The following is a 21,706-nucleotide window of genomic DNA, read 5'->3' as shown; positions in this document are numbered from 1 at the left end:
CCGCGCTGTTGTAAAGCGCCCTTGTCGCCGCGCTGTTGTCGCCGCGTTGATGACATCGCGGTTTTAGCAACGCGGTTTTAGCGACGCGGTTTTGTCATGCGTGCTTTTGTCGGGTCACGCTACTGAATAGATTGCAGGAGGAACAGAGGTGGTATTCAGCTGGTTCGGACCAGTTCCCCTGAACCAGTAGCAGAAATCGTGGATCTGGCCCAGGCTCTATGCTGTGGAAGGCCAGGCACATGAGCAGAAGGCGCAAACTAACAAAATGTGAAACCCACCAGTGAGGAGGAACTATTATTGATGTCTCCCTTAAAACTCCAAAAGGCTATAACTTTTACTGAGATTGAATCCTGCAAGTCTGATTTTGCTGTACCCTGTACCCCTGGAGGTATCTGCCTGAACCACTTTTGGAAGTTATCTAGAACTTCTGAACTTAAACACATCAGTCCTTTTTACCTAGCTACATGTTGTTTCTTCTATCTTCCATCAAGGTCTTCTTCCTTGCTGTACATATATTAACTATTTAATTTTATTGATACTTTAATTGGAACAATAAATCTTCAGTATTTTTATTTCACACTAGTGAAACCCGGCATTTCACTAGTGATAACCCGGCATTGCCTGGGTATTTATTTATAGGAAGAAAATGTCCGGACCAAACATAATTTCTAATGTTGGATTTTCCCCCTTATCAGAGGGACCCTCCTTGTGGAGTACTGTGAAGATGTTACTATGGCAATTCCACTGCGCTCTAAAGTAGAAGCTATTTTATGGCAGTACAGTAGAAGTCATTTTAAGGCACAACAGGCTGTATCGTAACGAACTATACACTCCGAGGCGTGTTAGGAGGTATCTTATCCCCATAGCATTTGTTTCAGAGAGTAAATCATCTTACTTTGGTTGAAATTGCTCGAGAAGTTCCAGAGTTATGCTGGAACACACATACACAGGCATTTATTTATATTTATATTATATACATACATACACACACACACACACGCACTCTCACACACAAACATAAATGCTACACAATTATGTTTTAAAGACTAAATAGCAAAATACAGTAATAGTAAACAACTTCTTGTATGTATACTCTTGCCTCCCAGCTAAAGAGACATTGTTTTTACTTACAGTTTCTACCCTGGAAACAGAAGCAAGGAACCTGTCTTTTTGGACACAGCTGAGCCAAATGACTACAGTTTAAGTTTTGATCATATCACTAATACAATGCAGCCACTTACATGTAGCAAAATAATGTGTGAAGAAAAACTAGTGCAGGGTCTTTCTCCTTCCAGTCTCAATTCAATGGTGCGCCATTCTACTTGCTAATGTTAAAATACCTGTCTTTTGAGCTGCCGGTGTCTACCACCACTTAAATGCATCAAATATTATTTTGCTGCACATCAATTCATCATCACCTGGCTCAGTTTCCAAAAAATATTTCTATAATGCAACTCCCTACATCAGCATGCGTGAGCCCCTATCCAATAGTTGAAAGTAACATAAATAGGAGGGCAAAGGGGGATTATGTATGATGCCTTATTTATTACAATAATAAAGGTGGGAGATAAATATAGTATTTCCTGGAAGGAATGAAAATCTTGTGCATTGATCTCCCTGATTCTTAACATCAGATTAATGCTCTGGATTTCTTTTATTCAGATTGTATTGTGCAACATTTACTATTTCAAAAACAGCTGCCAATCTAATCTTTTGTAAGGCTGACTTCACACTTTTACTAGTCATTTGTCCTTTTCTGGAAGGGAAAGTATTTTATGACATTTTTAAAACAATTTAAACCAAATCTGGTACCCTTCTGGATGAAGAGGCATAGTTCAGTAATGCTATTTCCAGCCAGCTGAAAACAGAAACACTGACTTTGAACAAGAAGAAACAAATTTGAGAAAGTAGCCCAACTAGATATTTAGCTGGCTCTATCATTAGGCAGAGGGAAGCAACTGCCTCATATTACCAATTGTTGAGGGCCAGCACCCCAAGTGTCTTTTGGGGTGTCTCAATTTGAGGACAGAGCATACCCTCATACCTGTAAAAGTAATTCATTCAATAATTCTCATACCTATAGAACTATAGGTAGTCCTCAACTTACAACTGTTCATTTAGTGACCATTTAAAGTTACAAGCCTACGGAAAAAAGTGACTTAAGACCGTTTTTCACACTTACCACCATTACATCTCCATGATCACGTGGTTGAAATTCAGACACTTGGCAAATGACTCATATTTATGACGGTGGTAGTGTCCCAGGGTCATGTGATCACTTTTTGCAAACTTCAGGCAAAGTAATGGGGGAGACAAATTCGTTTAATAACTGTATTACTTACTTAACAACCGTGGCAAGAAAAATGTCATAAAATGTGGCAAAATTCACTTAACAAATGTTTCACTTAGCAAGGGAAATTTTGGGCTCAATTGTGGTCATAAGTTGAGGACTAACTTGTAATTCATTACAAGCTTTCTACAGGTCTAATATAAGGTGTCATTAAAGAAACATACTGTCTTATGCCTTAGACTAAATAAATATGCATAGAATTGCTTTTTTTTAAAAAAAAGTTACTTTGAAGGTTATAGAATTTAGCTGAATGCGCTGATAGAATAACAAACATTTCTATATGTATTTCTTATATTATATTCAGATTTTATATTATAAAATAGCAAATGACAACATAGGAAGATGAATTATTTTAAGTTAGCCTATTGAGGATAAAATTAGTATCGTAATGTAGCTAATCCATATGGAATGGGAAGGCTAAGAAATCTCTTTCTCAAGTACTGCTGAACTGAAAATTGCTGGTGCCACTTCAGCTATTTCAACATTTATATAATGCTAAAACTGTCCTGCAAGCTTCACTCACACTGAAGGTTGGGTAGCATTGTTTTGGTTCATTAATGAACCACTGGATATTAATCTGGCAAAGCCATTCATGTTAGTCATGCTTACATTCCACTGACAGTAATGAAGTTTAGATTATGCCTAACTTTGCTTCACTGGGGTCAGCCAACAGTTCTTGGCTTACGTCCTATTCCAATTATTTTGAATGAAGTTTCATTGAACTCCAATGGAGTTCACTTCTGAGGAAACTTGCATAGTATTACACTGTTAAGTGTGCTTTGATTTGGGAGCATTTTATAAAATCAATACGCCTACGGTCCTGATATTAAAGTATACTTCATGAGAAACTAAGAATTTTCTAATGCTTCTAACAAGACTTTAAAAACTGGATGTAAATGCATGTACCTGTACCTTAAGCTTTTAAAGCTATTTTAATGTACTTTTTTGAATTTTCAAAATAAAATTCATTCCAAGCTTTAAAATAATATTTGGGGGAGGGAGAGGAAGAGGGAGGGAGAGCAATAGGGCATAAGAATTCAGTCATCTTTTACAGAACTATTTTATTGTTGGTCATTCTTTGGAACAAAACAATTTAAGTATTTTGATCAGGAAACCACAATCTGTCAGAACTTTTCAGAACATATAGGTCTTTTCTCAAAAATTAAAAATTCATGTTACATAGCTAGAAAAGTGTCAAGAAATGTTAAATCCTAAACCTAACTTCTTTGGATAGTCACAATTGACAGTTACACATCTGGCCATAGTTCCAGTGAAGGCAAATGCATGAGAATTCAACAGAAGAGAATAGATATACAGTAGTTCAAGGTAGAACTGCTGAATCCTTGGAGCTTTCTGAGCTTGGTTGTTTACCAAACTAATTGTTCGCAGGGAAGCAAACAACTAAGCTCCAAAAACAAGAACTCCACAAATGAGCTTCTGTCCTTGGGGAAAGCATCGTTTGTCTCCCTCTAGCCTTTTTTTAGTAGCTACACATATCCATCATGCCTTCTGTAGAGTTCGCAAAGGGATATGGCAGGGACACACCCACAAACTCTAAATCTCAACACCTTGCTCCTCTATAAGATCTTATGTATTTCAAGGCGGTTACAAATTTCCTCACAACAACCTTCATCAATGTGGAAAGGACTTTTAGAAAGGTATTCTCTCTTAGGAATTGTGAGGGTAGGTCTCTGTCACCATATGCTGTTCATTTTTCTATATACATTCCTGATGCCTTGCAAGAGGGTTTATAAAGATTTAAATTTTTATTAACTAATAGAAGTTTATGAGTTTTACACAAATCCCTAAAGGGAAATACTTTAAATATTCCTATTGGGTTTCAGCCTAATTTTTAAAGTGAATTGATAATTACAATTCCACGTCTCTTAAAGAATGTTTCCTCCATACCCAAAATCCTATTATATTTTTCTTATCTTCCCCCTATTTTGTCCACATTCCTGTGGTAGGCTTTTAATACTGCTTTCTGCTCAAGGAAAAGACAGTTGCACGCTTTGTCAAACATGTATTGAAACCAAGTGCATTAGAGAGTCCTTATCTTGACTCACATGGCATTTGGTGCATCAAAACTGGTGCTCGATATCTGAACATTTAGAAATCTGTTAACTGATAATGCAATGCAATGCTGTAATCTAAGGGATTGCTACTGTAATCCCTGACTAATCCTACTTTGACCCTTATCTCCTTCTGTACCAATTGTACTAACATGCAAGTCCTTCACTTCAAAGGTTATAACTAGCCCCTAGTAATCTGTGGTTGGTAATCTTTTCATTCATTGGGAATTTCTTTCAACAGTCAACTATTCAGTCTATGAACTAGCACAGATGGGTTTCTGAGGCAAACTCTGTCTTTAATCCTTTCCCTTTCCTAGAGTTATATCTACCCTGTTTCCCTGAAAATAAGACCTTCCCGGATAATAAGCCCAATCGGGTTTTTGAGCACATGCTCTAAAATAAGCCCTCCCCCGAAAATATTGCAACACAGCAGCAACCATGAGGTGACCATGCTCGCTGCCTTCTGAACCTCAAAAATAATAAGACCTCCCCAAAAATAAGGCCAAGTGCTTATTTCAGGGGTCAAAATAAAATAAGACCCTGACTTATTTTTGAGGAAACACAGTAACAAATACTTTGTTAGATATTGAACAAAAGGTTGGCTTTCAGCTTCAAAAAATGTAAATCAGTGGATTTAATTCTTTTCAATAATTCAACCGCTTATCCAGATTTAACTGCCATGATAATCGTTTGTCCATGAGTGCAGAAGACACAGTTGACAAACTGGGCAAGTGATATTGTACACTTTTACAAAATTAACATTATATCTATCAGTTCAGCATCTGTTACTATACTCGGATAAGAAAAACAGGCAGCTTGTTGTACATTACTTCCCCAATACAGAGTTCTTGTGACTAATAATATTTTTATTAATCAGAATATCTCCTGCCACAGAATATCCTGGTTTTATGGCTATCTTAAATATATTAAATATTAAAAAAAGAAGAAAATACAATCTACCAGCTGCCTCAGTTCAACTTTAAAATACCAAATTGCATCAAAAATCCTTTATTCTCTTCCTTAACTGCAAAATCTCAGAGATCATTTGACATATACTTACAATGCATAAATATAAGAAACGGACCTAAAACATTTATCGTTTAACATGAAAAACCACTGCTACATTATTACATTCACATTAGGCAGGAATTGACTCATCAGAATTTTCAATTTTTTAAGGCTAATTTTTTAAGAACCTATGAGGTGTTTTTTTTTAAAAAAAACTTGCAACTCTAGTGATATAAAACTGGCTGCATCTGGTTAACAACAACAATAATTTGCTCTTAAGTCTCTCCTTAACTTAAGTTTTAACAGAACCATAGAGTTCTGGGCAGTTTGAAAAGAGAGTTTGAAAAACCCTGTTCTACATCTTATTTTCCGTCCCTGATGAATCTACTTCAGAATATTTGAGCATCCACTGTTCTATTATTTAATTTATATCCCAACTATATTTTTGTACGACTCAAAGAAGTGTACATTATTTTCTTCACAACCACCTTGGAAGCAGTAAGGGCTGCCTCGCTCAGAATTAAGGCTTCTGTACATAATGAAGAATTCAGTCTCCAAGTCAGACTCTAACTATACAAGAAACTGCAAATTCTACTCCAAGTCTACAATGAGAATGGCCAATCTTTCCTAATTTCACTTTAATACATGCTTTAATCTTTCCCCATACTTAGTGGATTAAAATTGGGAAGTTACACATGCATTCCGGGTCTTTATGTGATAGGTGAGTGTATATTTTTTAAAATAGCTTATTAATTTTTCCTGCTTTTTTATGTCAGATGAAGGGCGCCAAGGAAACTTCCTGTAGCTTTTATTTTAATCAGGTAGAAAAAAAAATTCTAAGGCAAGGTCTGCATTAAAGAATCAAAAAGCCAGATAAATTCATATAATGAAAAAATATTGGCATTTTTGTATAATTACCGTAGCACAAAGTTTCAGAGTTTTTATACTTTACATAAAAATTACAGGGACTGTGCAGGTACGCCTTCACCATCTATATTTTTGCAAATAACACTTCAAGTAATAGAAAATTTCATAAAACTCAATTAAGTTTGAATTACTATCAACATTTTTGTTAATGGTGACAAGAGAATTTGAACAATAGGAAATGAAAATAATTTTTCAGGCACCTTTGATTACTCTGAAGTTTGCACTCAGTTGATATAAGCAGTATATTCTACTACTTGAACATGGGCAAATATTTCATGTTTTTATTTTCAAATGAGCTTCTGTACTTCGAATAGACAATGTGTCTTTTCAAAGAGTGTGATGTGTAGTCAATCTCCATGGTGGTGTATGTAATATTGAAAGAAAATAACCATTAACATAAGAAGTAGAACACAATACCCATATCTTTGCTTGCTCAAAGAAGCCATATTATTTCTGGAATTCTTTATTAAAAATACTGCTGTACATGTGAAAAGAATGAAAAACAGGATTAAAAGGTAACACATAGTGGGATCATGACATCAGAATGTAACATACCGGTGCTTTTTAGGGGAAGATGCTCACATCTAGAATTTTACTGGGACAAGGGCAAAATGAAAAACAAAATGAAATCACATTATATAACCCCCCCCCCCCCAAATATTTACAGTGTAGCAGAAAACAAAAGTCCAAACAAGCAAGCTAAAACAGAACAATTTAAATTTAAACTAGTATTACATGATTTCAAAGGTTGTCCATTCTGTGCTTTATACTATAAAAACAGGAAGGTCAGTGTGGAAAAAGTAGGCATTGCTTTTCAAAAATTCTTATTCAGCTTTAGAGATGACATAAGTGACTCTTCCTCTGAATGGAACATGCTGGACAGCCTTCTCACTGGAATTATACTGGAGTGGTAGAATTCTCCCCCCAAAAAACACCAAGTAGAAAATTCAAAAACATGGACCACATAAAAACAAAACAAAACTCCATGTTGTTCTATGCATCACCCAACAGCAATTATTTCTAGGTAACAGTTACATATGGAAATTTATTGGCTCTCTGCACTTTTCATTTTGTAAAATTTACTTTAAAACAAGTCCTGAGATTACTGGGGCCAAGGAATGGATACCGTGTGCTGACAAAGATTTGCAAAATGCAACTTGTCTTTATGAGGTGGGCCTTGCTTACTTACGCAGCGAGGAGGAGCCTGAAGCCCTGCTTTACCCCTGCCTTTGCATTTCCTGAATTATTGGTCCACAAAATAATCTGTCAAAAACTTTCCAATTGCTGCAACTGAAGAGATGATCCCCTTTCATAAAAAAAAAGACCAAAACAAAACACAATAGTGGGAAAAAGAAGCCTCAGCCCGCTTATAAATAAAGCATTCAATATTTCTCCTAGAATACAATTACTACTTCTTTTTGTACAAAAGAATTACAATATGATTTTCAAAAACATATAAAAAGACAGCTGCTCTTCATCAAATACATGAGCTAATGATAAAAGACTGGTTTCCCATATTCGTATCTTAAAGTCCCTGTTCCTTATGGTATTAAAAAATAATGTTATGGCAACTGTTATCTTCTAAATAATAAACATTATGGTTTAATTTTCTGCCAGATTAAAATAATTGGCTTTTATTTACTTCAGCTCACTGATTGATACCATTAACTTCAGGCTCCATTGTGTTTAAGTAATGGTGTTAAGGTGGGCCTTTCTTTTCCAAAGTCTTCATTATGAAGAGCACTGTTTTCTTGTGGATAAATCTAAAGTAAGAGTGTCATCATTAAAGCTTATAAAACTGGAGAGAATTATTAAAAATTTATCTGAAATTACAAATATCAAGAATAAAATGGATGCCAGTAACATCAGTTGGAAGTGCTTTGAATCTGACACCTTTTTGGAGAAAGTTTCCACATTTTCTTCATGGTAAGCACCCAGTGCTATTAAATATTCAGTGCTGGGTTAAGGAGGCCGATATACAGTCTTCACTACCGCTTTGAGAAAGGAAACAAAAAAATAGTCCTATATATTTGGCAGTCATCCGTATCAAAGCGTAGATGTTCTACTATAAATTCCCTTGAATACCCAAGCTTGCAGACAACAGTGGGTCCAGTATTGGAAAGTTAATTAAAGGGGAAAATCCAGACTTGAAGACTGAATCTGTTGCGTATTATCAAAGGTAATATTACTTTGGGCTAAGCAGTGACTGCAAAGGCACAGCAGACCGTCATTCCTCCAGAATCAGACTATAACACTTCAAAAGCTTTCGATGCCAGACAACTGCTGTGTGTACTTAATCTTCTGAACAGTGTCTCTGTATCTGTATCCAGTGTAAAGTACCATAATAAAGCTGTGGTTCAAAGAACAGAACTTTATACAAAAGAAGGGTACTATAGGTAACTTAAAGGAATACATTCCTGAACTCTCAGGACTGCAACGATTATTTTTTTAAAAAGTCTATTAAAAATTGCATAAATGTAAATGTATCTGATTAGCAGGAAAATATAGAAACAGGTATTTTATTTAAAAGGCGCTGGTTGTGTTTAGAACAAATTGGGTTTACCCCAGAAAGTACAGTACACAACTCAAAATGGTGCTGTTTCGCTTTCACAAAGCTTCAGCCAAATAAAAGGGATTTTGTATATGATGTTTCTGAGATATTTTACTTGATTTTTTTTGTCTTTAAATACTCATCTTCTTGTTTGATTAATTAATCAAACAGTGGATGGCATGTTATACAGTTTTACAGAGGTTACAAGCTACACTGTAATTTACAGAACACAATTTCTATGAAATTATTTACCTGGTCCTTTATAGTATTTGGAGTGCAAATAATATCAAAACCAATAGATTGCAGTATATTCAGTGGCAAAAAAAAAAAAAAAATTCCCAGAAATGTCTTTGCAAAGAGATTCCCTTAGTAAGATCCAATGTGGCAAAACATCAGGGATCAGAAAGTCTTTAAAAATTAAAATTAGTGCATATACAAGTGGAAAAAATAAAAGCAGGAACATCATGCTCTTTGATGTGCTCCTTTAAAATAAATTCTTCACAGATAAAGCCTCCAATGGCAGCCAGAGCTCCAGGGTAAGCAAAAACATTCTTCCCTTCAAGTAACAGTGTACCTGACCAGTGCACCATCTCATGGTGTTTTGTTTCCCAAAATATGAAATGAGATGATGACTATCTGTTGTAGTGCAATTTGCGCTTGGTTCTGTTCCTCAGCAATGTCCTGCATGCTTTTCGGCAAACACTACAACTGGCCATTTGTGGCTGCAATCAGTTCCTGAAAAGTATTTTCAAAGCAGCGTTTTAGGTCGCTATATGCCACCACAAGGACACTCTTCTCATCTCTGGAAATGAGGCTTATTTTTTCTGGCACACCAGCATCTAACTGAAATCAAATTGGAGAGAATGTCAGGACTATTTGTTAATAGAGCTTAATAATCAGCAACAGTATTGGCAAACAAAGTAACTTTTTTTTCTCTCTCTTTCATTTATTATTCCAGCATTCCAGCGAAGACAAAAGTAACTTTTGATTTTATGACAGCATTCAGCCTTTTTTGGATAGGAGCCTATTAGGATGGCCTAGCAAAAGCACTCCATATCTATCAGATTGTGAGGGCATCTCCTGTGCAGAGCCCTCTTTGTGTCACCCCACTGATTTTCAATTGGATTCGGGTCCAGGCTCTGACTCAAACCATTCAAACACTTTGGTATTCTTCTGGGGAAGCCATTTTTTTGTTGATTTGGAGGTGCTTCAACAAAATATTAATTGCATGCAACCATATTATTGTAAGGTGTTTTTTTCCCAATTATTTTCCACCAAAATATTTCCATTTTGTTTTTTCAATTGAATTGTAGAGCTTGTATGTTATATTAGAAGTGGAAAAAAATTCTAAAGTGATTTATCTTGGCCTGGGTTTTTTATATCTCAAAAGTCTAGCATTTAAACCAGGGTATCTGAACTTTTTATATCCACTGTATATATCTAAATAATTGAACTGAAATATTCAGTTTTGAAGAAACAATGATTCAGATGTTAAAAAGCATAACATATAAGAAGTAAAACTTAAATTAGTCTTTTAATTTAAACATTAAAATAATTCATCATAAATTTTTATTCAATGTTTACTGGACTACTCAAAATGTTTTTAAGTGATTGGATGTTGAATTTTTGTTAGTTGGTATTGTATGAAATGTGAACACTCTTTAACCCATACATTCACATCTTGTTCAACTATAGCTTCAATTTTATTTCAAATCCTCATTTTGTCATTACATAATATTATAAATATTCAATTTATATGATATGGTATTGAATATGATATTCAATTATGTTTCCAAATTGCTGAAAGTTTTAACAACCCAGCAAAGATAAATGAAAAAAAACATTTATTCATCTGATTTTAAAGGATGGGGTTTAGGATATAGTCTATCATTTAAAATTCTTTGTGCTTTATAAATCAGAAGATGGGGCAATATATTTCCATATGTACAGTATGTGTAGATTTAGTGACAGGTTTAAATGGAATTTGTTTTATACTGATGTGTGTCTGTTTTCTTCTTTTCCCCATTAGCCTTTTTCCTTCTTTTGTCACACTTAAGTTATTTTAATCAGCATAATATATAAATAGGTGGTCTTTATTCTTCACAGTATAACAATCATTTATCTTTTGTTTGCCTGTCGTTTTTGTACATTATTAAAAAATGAATTTACTGTTGTGTGAAATCAGAGTTTCATCTGTGCTTGTTTCAATTACCAGTTTAAATTAATTCTAAGTATGTAAAAGGAAATAAAACCATATTTTTTTAAAATTAAAATTGTTGCTCGCAGTCATGTTACATGAATAAAGGAGAGAGTGTGTGATATTGAGATTTATATCTGCCTGAACTTCCTTACTGCTAAACTATTCTTTCGTGGTTTTTCTGAAGCAGGTATGTCTCATGCGGCATCCAATGGATGAAGCATTCATACAACTTAAAGTGGCACCAATGAGTCAGGTGACTGCCAAAGGCAATGGCAAAAGTGCATTTTGAGAGAAATTTGCTTGTGTGCCAAAGGGAGGGAAAAATGCGAGTAAAAAAAGACAATTCAATGGATTTGCAATGAATGAAAAAACACTGAAGCTCTACCTTACCTTGTTAAGACAAGAGATAATGTGACTGAGATCAATCCAAGGAGTACCCGCTTCTGTCACCTGATGGAAAAGATGATCCCTAAAAAGCTTCAGGAGATACCTGTCTCCAGTTTCCGACCATGTCGGATCCTTCTGGAACCTATCATAAAAAAGGGTGATTATGTTTCTCATTGAAAGGACACATATCTCAGTTTACGTATATTTTCTCTATATATGTTATATTTAGTTTTAAGAAAAATAAGTCTTCAGAATTCGAGAGAGCCAAAGCTCATTACGTCTATAGTATAATTTGTAAATTGATTATTACGGGATTTATTGACTTCCAATATCATCAGATTCCTAAAATGGGCTGATTTTAAATTAATTTTAAATTAGTCATGCTCTATATATTTTTCTCTCAATGAAATAATCTGGATATTTTGAAGGACATATCATATAGGCTCTTATATAATAATTCTGTAATTTCCAGCATTCAACATGAAATATTCCATTACACAATTTCACGTTTTGGTATCATTCATTACTACGGTCAGACTTACAGTGTCCGGGGGAATGCAATCTCTATAAATATCAATTTTTGTTCCCAATCTCCAGAATTGGCACTGTACCACACTGTGCACTTGGAGGCTGTTTGCTGCTGTTGGAAGAAAAAACTGAAATACCTTCCCAAAAAGAAACTAACAGTTTGGAGTTTAAAACAGTTACAAGTCTCATGAAAATGCAGGAAATTTTTCAATTCTATGAAGCATTGCTTTGCACTAATTATTTGTAGCTTTCAGACAAAAATCTCACAAAAAATATATCTCAAAAATCTCAAATCAATATATGATTGTCCCTCCAGACCATGTGTAATACCTGTGTAGGTAGGTGTATGAGTACATATGTATATAAAAATCACATATCATAAAATTTTGGTGGGGATATTAATGAAAATAACCTACTTAATCTTTTCAGAGCCTGATATATTTTAAAAGTTCACCCTATATCAGGGGTGTCAAACTTGTGTCGTCACAGCATCGTCACGTGACATACAGTGACTTTCTCCTTTCGCTAAACCAAGCGAGGGTGTGGCCAGCATGTGACGTACCCATCCTATGGGCCACGGGTTTGACAGCCTTGCCCTACATAATTATTTGAGCTCTCCAGTGGTGCCATTTTTAAAATAATGTAATAATTAAAAATCCTGAATTCCTTACTCTGGTCTTTCATTGATTGTTCCCAATTTTGCAAGAAGACGAAATAATCTTCCATTCTGAACTTCCTGTAAAACATGATATTAGACACAGCTTGGCCTAAGACATAACAACAGCAGCAACAAGAGATATCAAGAATACTACAAATTAAAAGAAAACCCAATATATAAATATTTCAGCCCAATAACAAAATGTCCGAAAAAAATGTTACGTTATCTATTCAAATTTACCAAGAGAGCTAAGTCTTTTCTTCCCTGTGCTGTTAAATCATTGTTTTCATCATTTGTAAGCCCTCCAATGCTAATACTAGCTACAATGATAAAATGGCAGCACCGATTATAACTGAAATCACACATACCTATAGGAGATAGGATATGGTGAGGAACTTGATGCAGTAATTTCCTGAATCCTACAAAAAATATTCACTTATTGTCAAGTAAGTCAAGATAATATATAGCAAGACTTTCAGAACCATGACACCTCCATCCTATTGTAAAGATTATAGTTCCCTCACTATCACAGAACTTGAAAGTGCCATGGCCACAATTCCAATGAAGGAAGATGTGATCCTAACGAGGAATAGGACTAGGGCTCATTAGAATTTTTTAAAAAATGGGATACAAGTACCCTAAGAGCTCTAAAACAATTTACTGAGTAACTTGACTTGAGCAATATGCAGAATATGAGTACTAAAGTTATATCTCTATCCCTAAGAAAAAGTTACAACCCTTAGTGAGTCTTTAGACCAGAAAAAAAAGAGAGAAACGACTGAACCAGTTAGCAGTATACATGAAGCGAATAGCCGGGAAAAGAACATCTGACAAAATTAGTTATACAAAGGGAGTACTTTTTCACAGATTTTACTAAAACTACTGAACTGTCATACCAAGGGGCAATTATGGCCATATTGTAGATGGTTTTTGTATGACACAATTCATCAAGGATAAAGCAATTTGCTAAATTTGCTTTAAAAAAAAAAAAACCATTTTTTTTTGTAACAATCGCTCTATATTATTCCTATTAGCTGAGACTACAAACTTCTGAATATATTATTTCCAAACATAAAATAATAGCACACTGATATCCTGTTTATAGTTTCCTATCCATCTATGTGGCCAACGTACGACCAGGATGCTGTTAGCAGAAAGGCCACTGACCTAATCCAGCATGGTTGCTTATATGAACATAGGCTAGAAACCCAATGATCACCTTGAAAAATATTGTATATTGTGAGTTGGCTTTATAGCTAAGTAGAAGTAAATCTGCATACCTATGATATTCTAAAAATGCCTTGAAACCAGCTAAATCCATTTGCACACAGCCAATCTAGGGGAAAAATGACTGTAGACTGCAGTGTAAAGTGTAAGGTACATTAAGGTATTTTACCTTTGCAAGATCTTCTTCTATAACATCGTTCCTCATTTGGGCAGCATCCAACTGAGTATAGAATCTTGCACCAATCATAGGCATTATATCATTTACACTTCGAAGCCTGTTTTGGTCAGTCAGCAAATATCTATCAAAAGAAATTCCTACAAATTATTAAAACTGGATTTTTAAGGAAAATTCTTGACAATGAAAGTATTTGTTACTCTATGAATTATAAATCCGGAGTCAAATACAACCAGTATATATGGTGTGGGCAAATAAAAGATTTCAAGTGAACTCCTTTCACTGAAATTCGGTGAATTTTGGTTTTCCAAAAGCCAAAAGTCACCCAGTGAATTTCATGATAAATCTGGAATTTTAACTTAAATTTAACCTCCTGCATTAAACAGGCGCAGCAGCAAATGTAAATGATTATAGATTGCCAAAATTTGGAGTTAAAGATAGAGGATTCATGTGCAGGTTTTAAAAACACAGTACTGCCAATTTATATTAATTAAAATTGGACTTTATTTTTCCTTATTGGTGGGTGATTGAGTTTTGTTCTACAACTCCTCAAAGAGACTCTTCTGGGTCTCTATCTTCAGGAAGAATTCTTTTCATAGTTACGATTTTTTGATATCAAAATATCTATGATAGAGCAATTTATACACAACATATTTTCCACAAATAATGTACTATTACTCTATAATCAAGTTTTCTTACAAAATAAGATTCTTCAAATCAGAGGAATAGTTTATTGTCACCAGTTCCATTGCTTTCTGCAAATTCTCTCTCTGAATTCCTGCCAAAGAATTGCAAGCCAAAGCCAGCACAACCTTCCCAAGAGAGATCAAATCTGCTTGCTACAACATAAACATAAACAAAAACACACACATATTCATTCACTGGGATCTGAAATGCACTTCATGCTTTCTTAACACTTTAAGATAAATATGCTATACAAATGATAATTTATAATGATAAAAATGAACAAAATTTCATAATATACCATCAATTTTTATCTTCTGGGTGATTTTAATAAATACTATTGGTATTTATTAAATAATGGATTCTGCTCTTTCACTTTCCTTAAGCCAATTTCCATCTCTGTGGAAAGATTTTGCTTCTTACCAGATATTCTTCATTAACCTTTAGCAAGTATCGTTCATCAGTTAGAAACTTGTAATTCAAAGCACTTTCATTAACTACAAACCACCTTTTTCAAAGGCTTTCTACATCCTTCAAAAACATCATAGATACACAGAATGTTGAATGAATATTTAGGATTATGATAACCCATTGATTCTTTATTACTTTTGTGTTGTTTGTACATTAATAGTGATGATCAAATATTAACATGAGTCAATTAATCATGTTGTATTCCTAATAATATTACCCTTTTAAATAAAGACAAACTCTCAAAAGTAACATAATGATTTATTCTTAATATAGTGGCTGGATTCACACATCATGATTAAAAGAGTTTGGTTTTTTTCTGATTTAATCTGATGTGTAAATTCAGCCATTTTAGCTTACAAACCATCATTTATGGATTAGTCTAAATCAGGCCACAGGAAGTATGATTGACAAACTAACTAACCAAACACTCAGTATTGCCTCACACAACAAGATGAGCAGCATATAAATTTGATTGATAAACAAAAAAAATGAATGGTGGTTTAGCATAATACGTGACTGCATACACCCTGCAACTGTGCTGAACTATCTAAAATACTTGCTACGAAAGACCAAAGAATAATCACCAGAGTCCCAAATTTTCCAAATGCACTTGAATGTTCAAATAATTCTTGCTCTAGTTTTCTAAGGATCCTATATGAAATGCAGTGCTTCTACTTATATCCTTTGCAGTTCATGTGATCTTATTCATTTTCATTAAATGAAAAATGAAGTAATAATAATCACTGAACAATTCCTTATCGGGACCATATATTCCTTGATGCTTCATTAAAAAATGGTCTTGGTGCAATTTTAAGTAGTATCAAATGCAGAAAGGTAGAAATACAACATGTGCCCATTCAATTAATGCTGTCAGCTATTTTGATGTTTATGTCTATAATGATGCAAAATATGCTCCAATTTTCCTTCACACTGCTTGTTTCTTACCTCCACATATTTTTCCTTTTTGTTGCATTCTTTTATTTTTCCCCTCAATTATGTTTCTTCCTCTCAATATTTGTTTTTTCCTCTGATTCTATGATTCTATTTATGTCCATACTGTACAGCAGTCTTTATTCATGTGGCTGAAACAGACTATGAAAAATAGACTGCAAGAAACAATGCATGCTTTTCTTATGGCCTTTCTAATTCATCTGTCGCTCCTATTCTTTCCGAATTCAATGTGCAAAATAATATAGTGTAATGGGGTTCTTCTGGACAAGCAAAACACTTTCAAGGATCTATGTGCTATGTAATCTTTAATTCTGATTAAATAAGCATACTCAATTTCAAAAGAAAAGTATTACTGAATATTATTGATAGTAGGAATAAGTATATACCCTGTTTCCCTGAAAATAAGACCTCTCCAGATAATAAGCCCAATCAGGCTTTTGAGTGCATGCGCTAAAATAAGCCTTCCCCCCAAAATAAGCCCTCCCTGAAAATATTGCAACACAGCAAAAGCCATGAGGTGACCACGCTCATCACCTCCTGCACCTCAAAAATAATAAGACCTGCCTGAAAATAAGGCCATTTCAGGGGTCAAAAGAAAATAAGACCCTATCTTATTTTTAGGGAAACACGGTATTGGTTACTCAATAACTTGAGAATTAAGCTTCATTTTTAGCTTTTCTTCTCTCATTAAAATATGATATGAGAATAAAATGATAAGATAATTCCACAAGCATTTATTATATATAACGATGAATTCAAAAAACATAGCATAAATTGCCTTCAAATTTCGAATAGTCTTATTTAGCTGACATTTACATAGCTATTTGTAACTTGATCTGGTTCTGAAGACTAGCTGTTAACTGGACAGTTAGAAATTTAAATACTAAATTCAATAGGCACAAACTAAAATTCAGATATTAAAAAAATGTATTTCTTAAGTTGTACATATGGTATTTTTGGCCTGCAGGAAAACTGAAACAATTAAATAGAAGCTAAGATATTGAGCATCATATAGTTCAAATTCCAATATCAAGGTAATACCTTTATATGGCCAAGTGAACTCCAAATATAGGTAGTCCTCACTTAACAACAGTAATTAGAACCAGAGTTTCTGTCACTAATGACGTGGTCATAAAGCATTTCACATGGCCATACTGTTTAGCAACAACAGTTCTGTCAGCTTCTGGTTATTGTCATTAAGCAAACCCTGTGTAGATCATTAAGTGAGGATCTCACAAGACTGGGATTCCAACTTCCTGCCAGCTTCTCCACCAACTTGGTGGGGAAGGTTAAAAAAAACATGATCGCAAGACCCCAGGGGCACTGTGACAGCTAATATTTCAAGAACCAAATGTAGGTACCATTAATTCAGCACCATAGAAAAGTTTGAATGGCCACTGAAGGCGTGATTGTTAACCAAATACCTCCTGTAATATGTAAAGTCTCCTTGATTTCTCCATAAAAGTTTCATCTTAAATCCATTAAAATCCTTAATTTTTTAAAAAAATATTCTCTGATTTGTTCCCATTTTACTGTCTGACATAGCTTAATTAGTGTGCAGCAGAAATATTCCAGGTGATGAAAAGACTTTTAGAAGTGGGCTCCGTTACTGGATTATATTGCCACAAATCTTAAAGGCAGGTTAAAGAAAAGCTGCCAGCAATCAAAGAACTTCAGCCAATTTTTGACAGTAGTTTAATAAATATTTTGTGAAGACTGGCAAGAGATTTTGGGTCTCAATTTCCCTTTGCGGCCTGACATGTACAATATTCTGGAGATGGTTCAGGTGGCCATTTATGTATTTCACTGCCCTGTCAGCAATGCTTTGACATTTTGGATTGAGACTTGTCACCAATTCTGAATCTTAACATTTCAATCAATATCTCTTTCTTAAGATAGTTAGAAGATATATTCCTTTTTTCCTTCAATATATGAAGACATCTCTGACTTCCAAACTGAGAGGCTACTACAGTGCACTGCTAGAGAGAACAGTATGAATAGTGAAAATGGACTCTAAAAGACAGTTTAATTTTTACCTACTGTATGTTATGTGCACTATAAAAACCAAAGAGTAGGGGAAAAAAGTCTACTTCTCTTATATCCGAGAAAAAATTAGCATCAAATATATTCTGTTTAAGTGTAAAGGTATAAATCGTTTCTGGGTTGAGTGCAAGGTAGTTCACATATTTCAATGTAACAAACGTTTTTTTAAATTTACATTATATATTGCTCCTTTAACTGAAAACAGGGGAGTACAGAATTTATCAAGAAAAATTCAAGGAAATACATGAACATTTTTCAGAGGTGAAGATTTGGGACAAATTACCGTCATTTAAATTTGGATGTCATTCAGATTTGGAAAGTATTTTTTGTTTAAGATTGAAAAGATTTAAATAATAACTACATAGGAATAAGTACACATATATTTGCTGATTTTTAAAAGCCAGCAAAAAAAAAAGGCTTAAAACATGCAGATTTGCTACATATCTAATATGTATGCATGTATACATACTAGTAATTTCCAATTCCTAGTTTTAGGTATGGTGACATCCTACTACGAAAAGAAAAAATGCAGCATTTTCCCATGCAATCTAGATATGGTCAATGTGATGATGAAAACCAAGACAGGTATGATGAAGATGACTTTCCTGTTCCATCCTTGCCCCCTCTCAATCATGAAAGGCCTCTCAAGTACCTGTGACAGCGGTACTTTCCACTGGACTAATAGAGAGGGTTACAGCTTGATTTTCTGGGTTATCCCTCCATATCAACAGATCCACACCCTATGAGAGGCTTCTGGATAGACTGGGAATGGGAAGAAAGCATAGGAAATAATTTCTTGCCTAGTCTTGTCTATAGGCTTGTTTTCACAAAAATAGGTTCAACATGATTTTTCACCTTTGCCATTGCCAAGTAACTTCACAGTATATGAACTCTTTTTTAAAAAAAATATGCCCTTATCAATTTTAACACCATCTATCAGAACTTATTCCTTGTCATGCTTGACCCAATCTGGTTTGCAGAATCTGCTTTAGAATTATACATTCCTTACAGGTAGGATCTGTCTACTTTTTGTCTGATTATAGTGAGAATAGTGCCAAAAATTACAATGACAACCAATAAAAATCTTAAATTACCAACATATAAATCGTGAATTAACATTGCCAAAGGTTTACTAGCAGCAAGCATCAAAGCAGCTACATACAGGAAATAAAGAAACTTCATACATTAAAAAAAAACATGACAGGTACTCCAAGATAATCACCAACAAATATTCAGTGAGCAAATAATATAAAATTAGGGATGCAATATTGGGATCTTACCTGATATTGGGCCATTAGAGCCAAAGGATTATTTTGGCTGTTATCAAATGTTAATACATCGAAGACTCCAACGCAATTCACTCTCAACCTTCAGGATAAAAGCATTATAGGAAAAAAAGTTTATAAACTCCTCTGCTCACCTCCTCTACAATCTCTTCAATAATTCCATAGAAATGTTTGGTTAAGGCACTACTGTTAGTAAATTAATATTATCATATTAATAGAATAATATCACATGCTAAAAGTATATGGTTTGTGATTCATGTGAGCTGGACAGAATGTATAAATGAACAGGTAGGCAAGAAACACACAATACAACAGTGTTTGCTGCTATTCAAGAAATTGTGTCACAGAATGCTTAACTTTTCCTGCCATGGTTGTTAAGTGAGTAACTGCAGTTGTTAAGTTAGTAACACAGTTGTTAACGGAATTGGGGCTCTGCATTGACTTTGCTTGTCAAAAGGTCGCAAAAGGTGATCACATGACCCTGGACACAGCCGCTGCCATAAATGAGAGTCAGTTGCCAAGTCAGTTGCCAAGCATCTGAATTTTGATCACATGACTATGGGGAATGCTGCAATGGTCACAGCTGTGAAAAATGGTCACATGTCACTTTTTTCAGTGCCACTGTAACTTTGAACAGTCACTAAATGAACTGTCGTAAGTCAATCACTACTTGTATCAAATTCTGTTATAATTAGATATAAATTATCTCAGCCCTATGTCCTATTAATTAGGGTGAATATGAAGGACTATATGATTCTTAGCAGAGTGGATGCAAAAGGCAAGCTTTTAGGTAGCAAAGCAGGTGGTAGAGATCTGGTAATATATCAGGAAAATGTCTTACCTTGTTTTGCCTGTCACCAGAATCTTTGTGGGATCCATTACTCGACAGGCCAATCCTGCTGTATGAATAGTCCGCAATGCCGAGCTAAGCTGCACAATATAGGCCCAAATCAGGGACTCGGGCAGTAACCCTGCATGTTGTCGGGGCAGAGGTCCATCATGCTGACCTATGGCAGAATTGGGAATATAAATGAACTTTATATTTGCAGATTTATACTGCATGTGGCCGTTTTTAGCTCATAGTAAAACTAAAACTTTTAGGCCAGACCCAAATTTTGCCTTTAAGAAGGGCCTAGGAAGGCTTTTTCAGTGTTGAGAACCGTGTCTCTAAGTGTCTATGGAGATTCTCAGTTATCCGGGTCATAGTTGTCCTAAAGATGCTTTTTCAAGAGGCAACTTCAAAGACATTGCTTTTTCTTCAGCTTCTTGGATGAGAAGTGAAACACCTTCAAAGAAAAACCACAAAGTCCAGTTGCCTCTTGAAAAAGCACCTTTAAGACTTTGCCTCTAAGCTTGCTGAAATGTAAGGTACTCATTCCTCCATTCAAGCCAAAAAGCCGAAAGCGTCCCCCAACTTAAAATCAGGTCCAGTTTGGACGCTGTTACTTCCTACCTTAATCCTGTAGTTCTGACATGCCACATAACATTTAGTGTGACCCTTGAGTACAAATACACTGATGTTCCTTAAAGGTTGTACTGAATGAACTATTATATTCTGTTATGAGACATGTGAATCAGGCCTTTTGGGTATGTTGTTGCAGCTTTTCACAATCCAATACCTTCTAGAGATGTTGGGACAGAGAGTTCTGGAAAACATATCTGGGGGCTGCCAGGCTGAGAAAAGCTATGTGGCTTGTTTTAGAAACAGTGTTTGCTAAACAGCATACTTGTTTAGACTGGGTATACAGAAAAATATCAACTGCTGAAAAAGTTACTACTTGGGAGAATTATTACCATTATATCCTCTTTATAGATTTACCAAAAACTATTTTTGTTTACTTTATGAAAGAGGCTCATGAATTATAAGGATTTTTAAAGTGTAATTCTTAAGTTGAAGAAAGCAGCAAAGACATATATACTGATGAAACAAAGCATGCTACGCATACAAATAAAACACTATGGCAAATGACATTATTGGGACAAGCTATGCTTTTGTTCTGCTTTTCCATAAAAAAATTAGACTCCAAATTAATAAACACTAATTACAAGGCTTGTATAAGAAAAAAATACATCCCAAAATTTCCAAATCCATTAAATATATGACTTGAATGTATTTGGAATGTTGCATATTTTTCTTTTTAGAATATTTGTCTCGTGGTTTAAATTAATTTATTTGAACTATTATTAT

General features: G+C 34.6%; 2 protein-coding genes across 5 annotated transcripts in view; one reads left to right on the top strand and one right to left on the bottom strand.

Annotated features, from left to right (window-relative positions):
- FLT1 (fms related receptor tyrosine kinase 1) overlaps positions 1-3,494 on the top strand; it is a 132,420-nt gene extending 128,926 nt beyond the window's left edge. The window contains exon 30 of the mRNA XM_087721249.1: positions 1,134-3,494. Within this exon, the coding sequence (XP_087577375.1) occupies positions 1,134-1,329 (196 nt within the window). The 3' untranslated portion in view covers positions 1,330-3,494. The remainder of the gene's footprint in view (positions 1-1,133) is intronic.
- A 3,287-nt stretch (positions 3,495-6,781) lies between these two features.
- The window catches only part of PAN3 (poly(A) specific ribonuclease subunit PAN3), a 71,098-nt gene continuing 56,173 nt past the window's right edge, over positions 6,782-21,706 (bottom strand). For 3 of the 4 annotated variants that reach the window (XM_087721248.1, XM_087721246.1, XM_087721247.1), the window contains 7 exons: positions 20,360-20,525; positions 19,513-19,600; positions 14,783-14,922; positions 14,078-14,207; positions 12,695-12,759; positions 11,499-11,637; positions 6,782-9,751 (listed from right to left, as the gene is read on the bottom strand). In XM_087721248.1, the coding sequence (XP_087577374.1) occupies positions 9,611-9,751; positions 11,499-11,637; positions 12,695-12,759; positions 14,078-14,207; positions 14,783-14,922; positions 19,513-19,600; positions 20,360-20,525 (869 nt within the window). In that variant the 3' untranslated portion in view covers positions 6,782-9,610. Of the gene's footprint in view, positions 9,752-11,498; positions 11,638-12,037; positions 12,760-14,077; positions 14,208-14,782; positions 14,923-19,512; positions 19,601-20,359; positions 20,526-21,706 lie in introns of those variants that run through there. The other variant, XR_015697461.1, reaches the window with a different exon arrangement.

Source organism: Thamnophis sirtalis, unplaced genomic scaffold, assembly GCF_051295495.1.
Source record: "Thamnophis sirtalis isolate CommonGarterSnake01/CBP01778 unplaced genomic scaffold, rThaSir2_p1.2 scaffold_8, whole genome shotgun sequence".
NCBI lineage: Eukaryota > Metazoa > Chordata > Lepidosauria > Squamata > Natricidae > Thamnophis > Thamnophis sirtalis.
The sequence above is the reverse complement of the archived record's forward strand: the minus strand, read 5'-3'. Positions and strand labels throughout refer to the sequence as shown.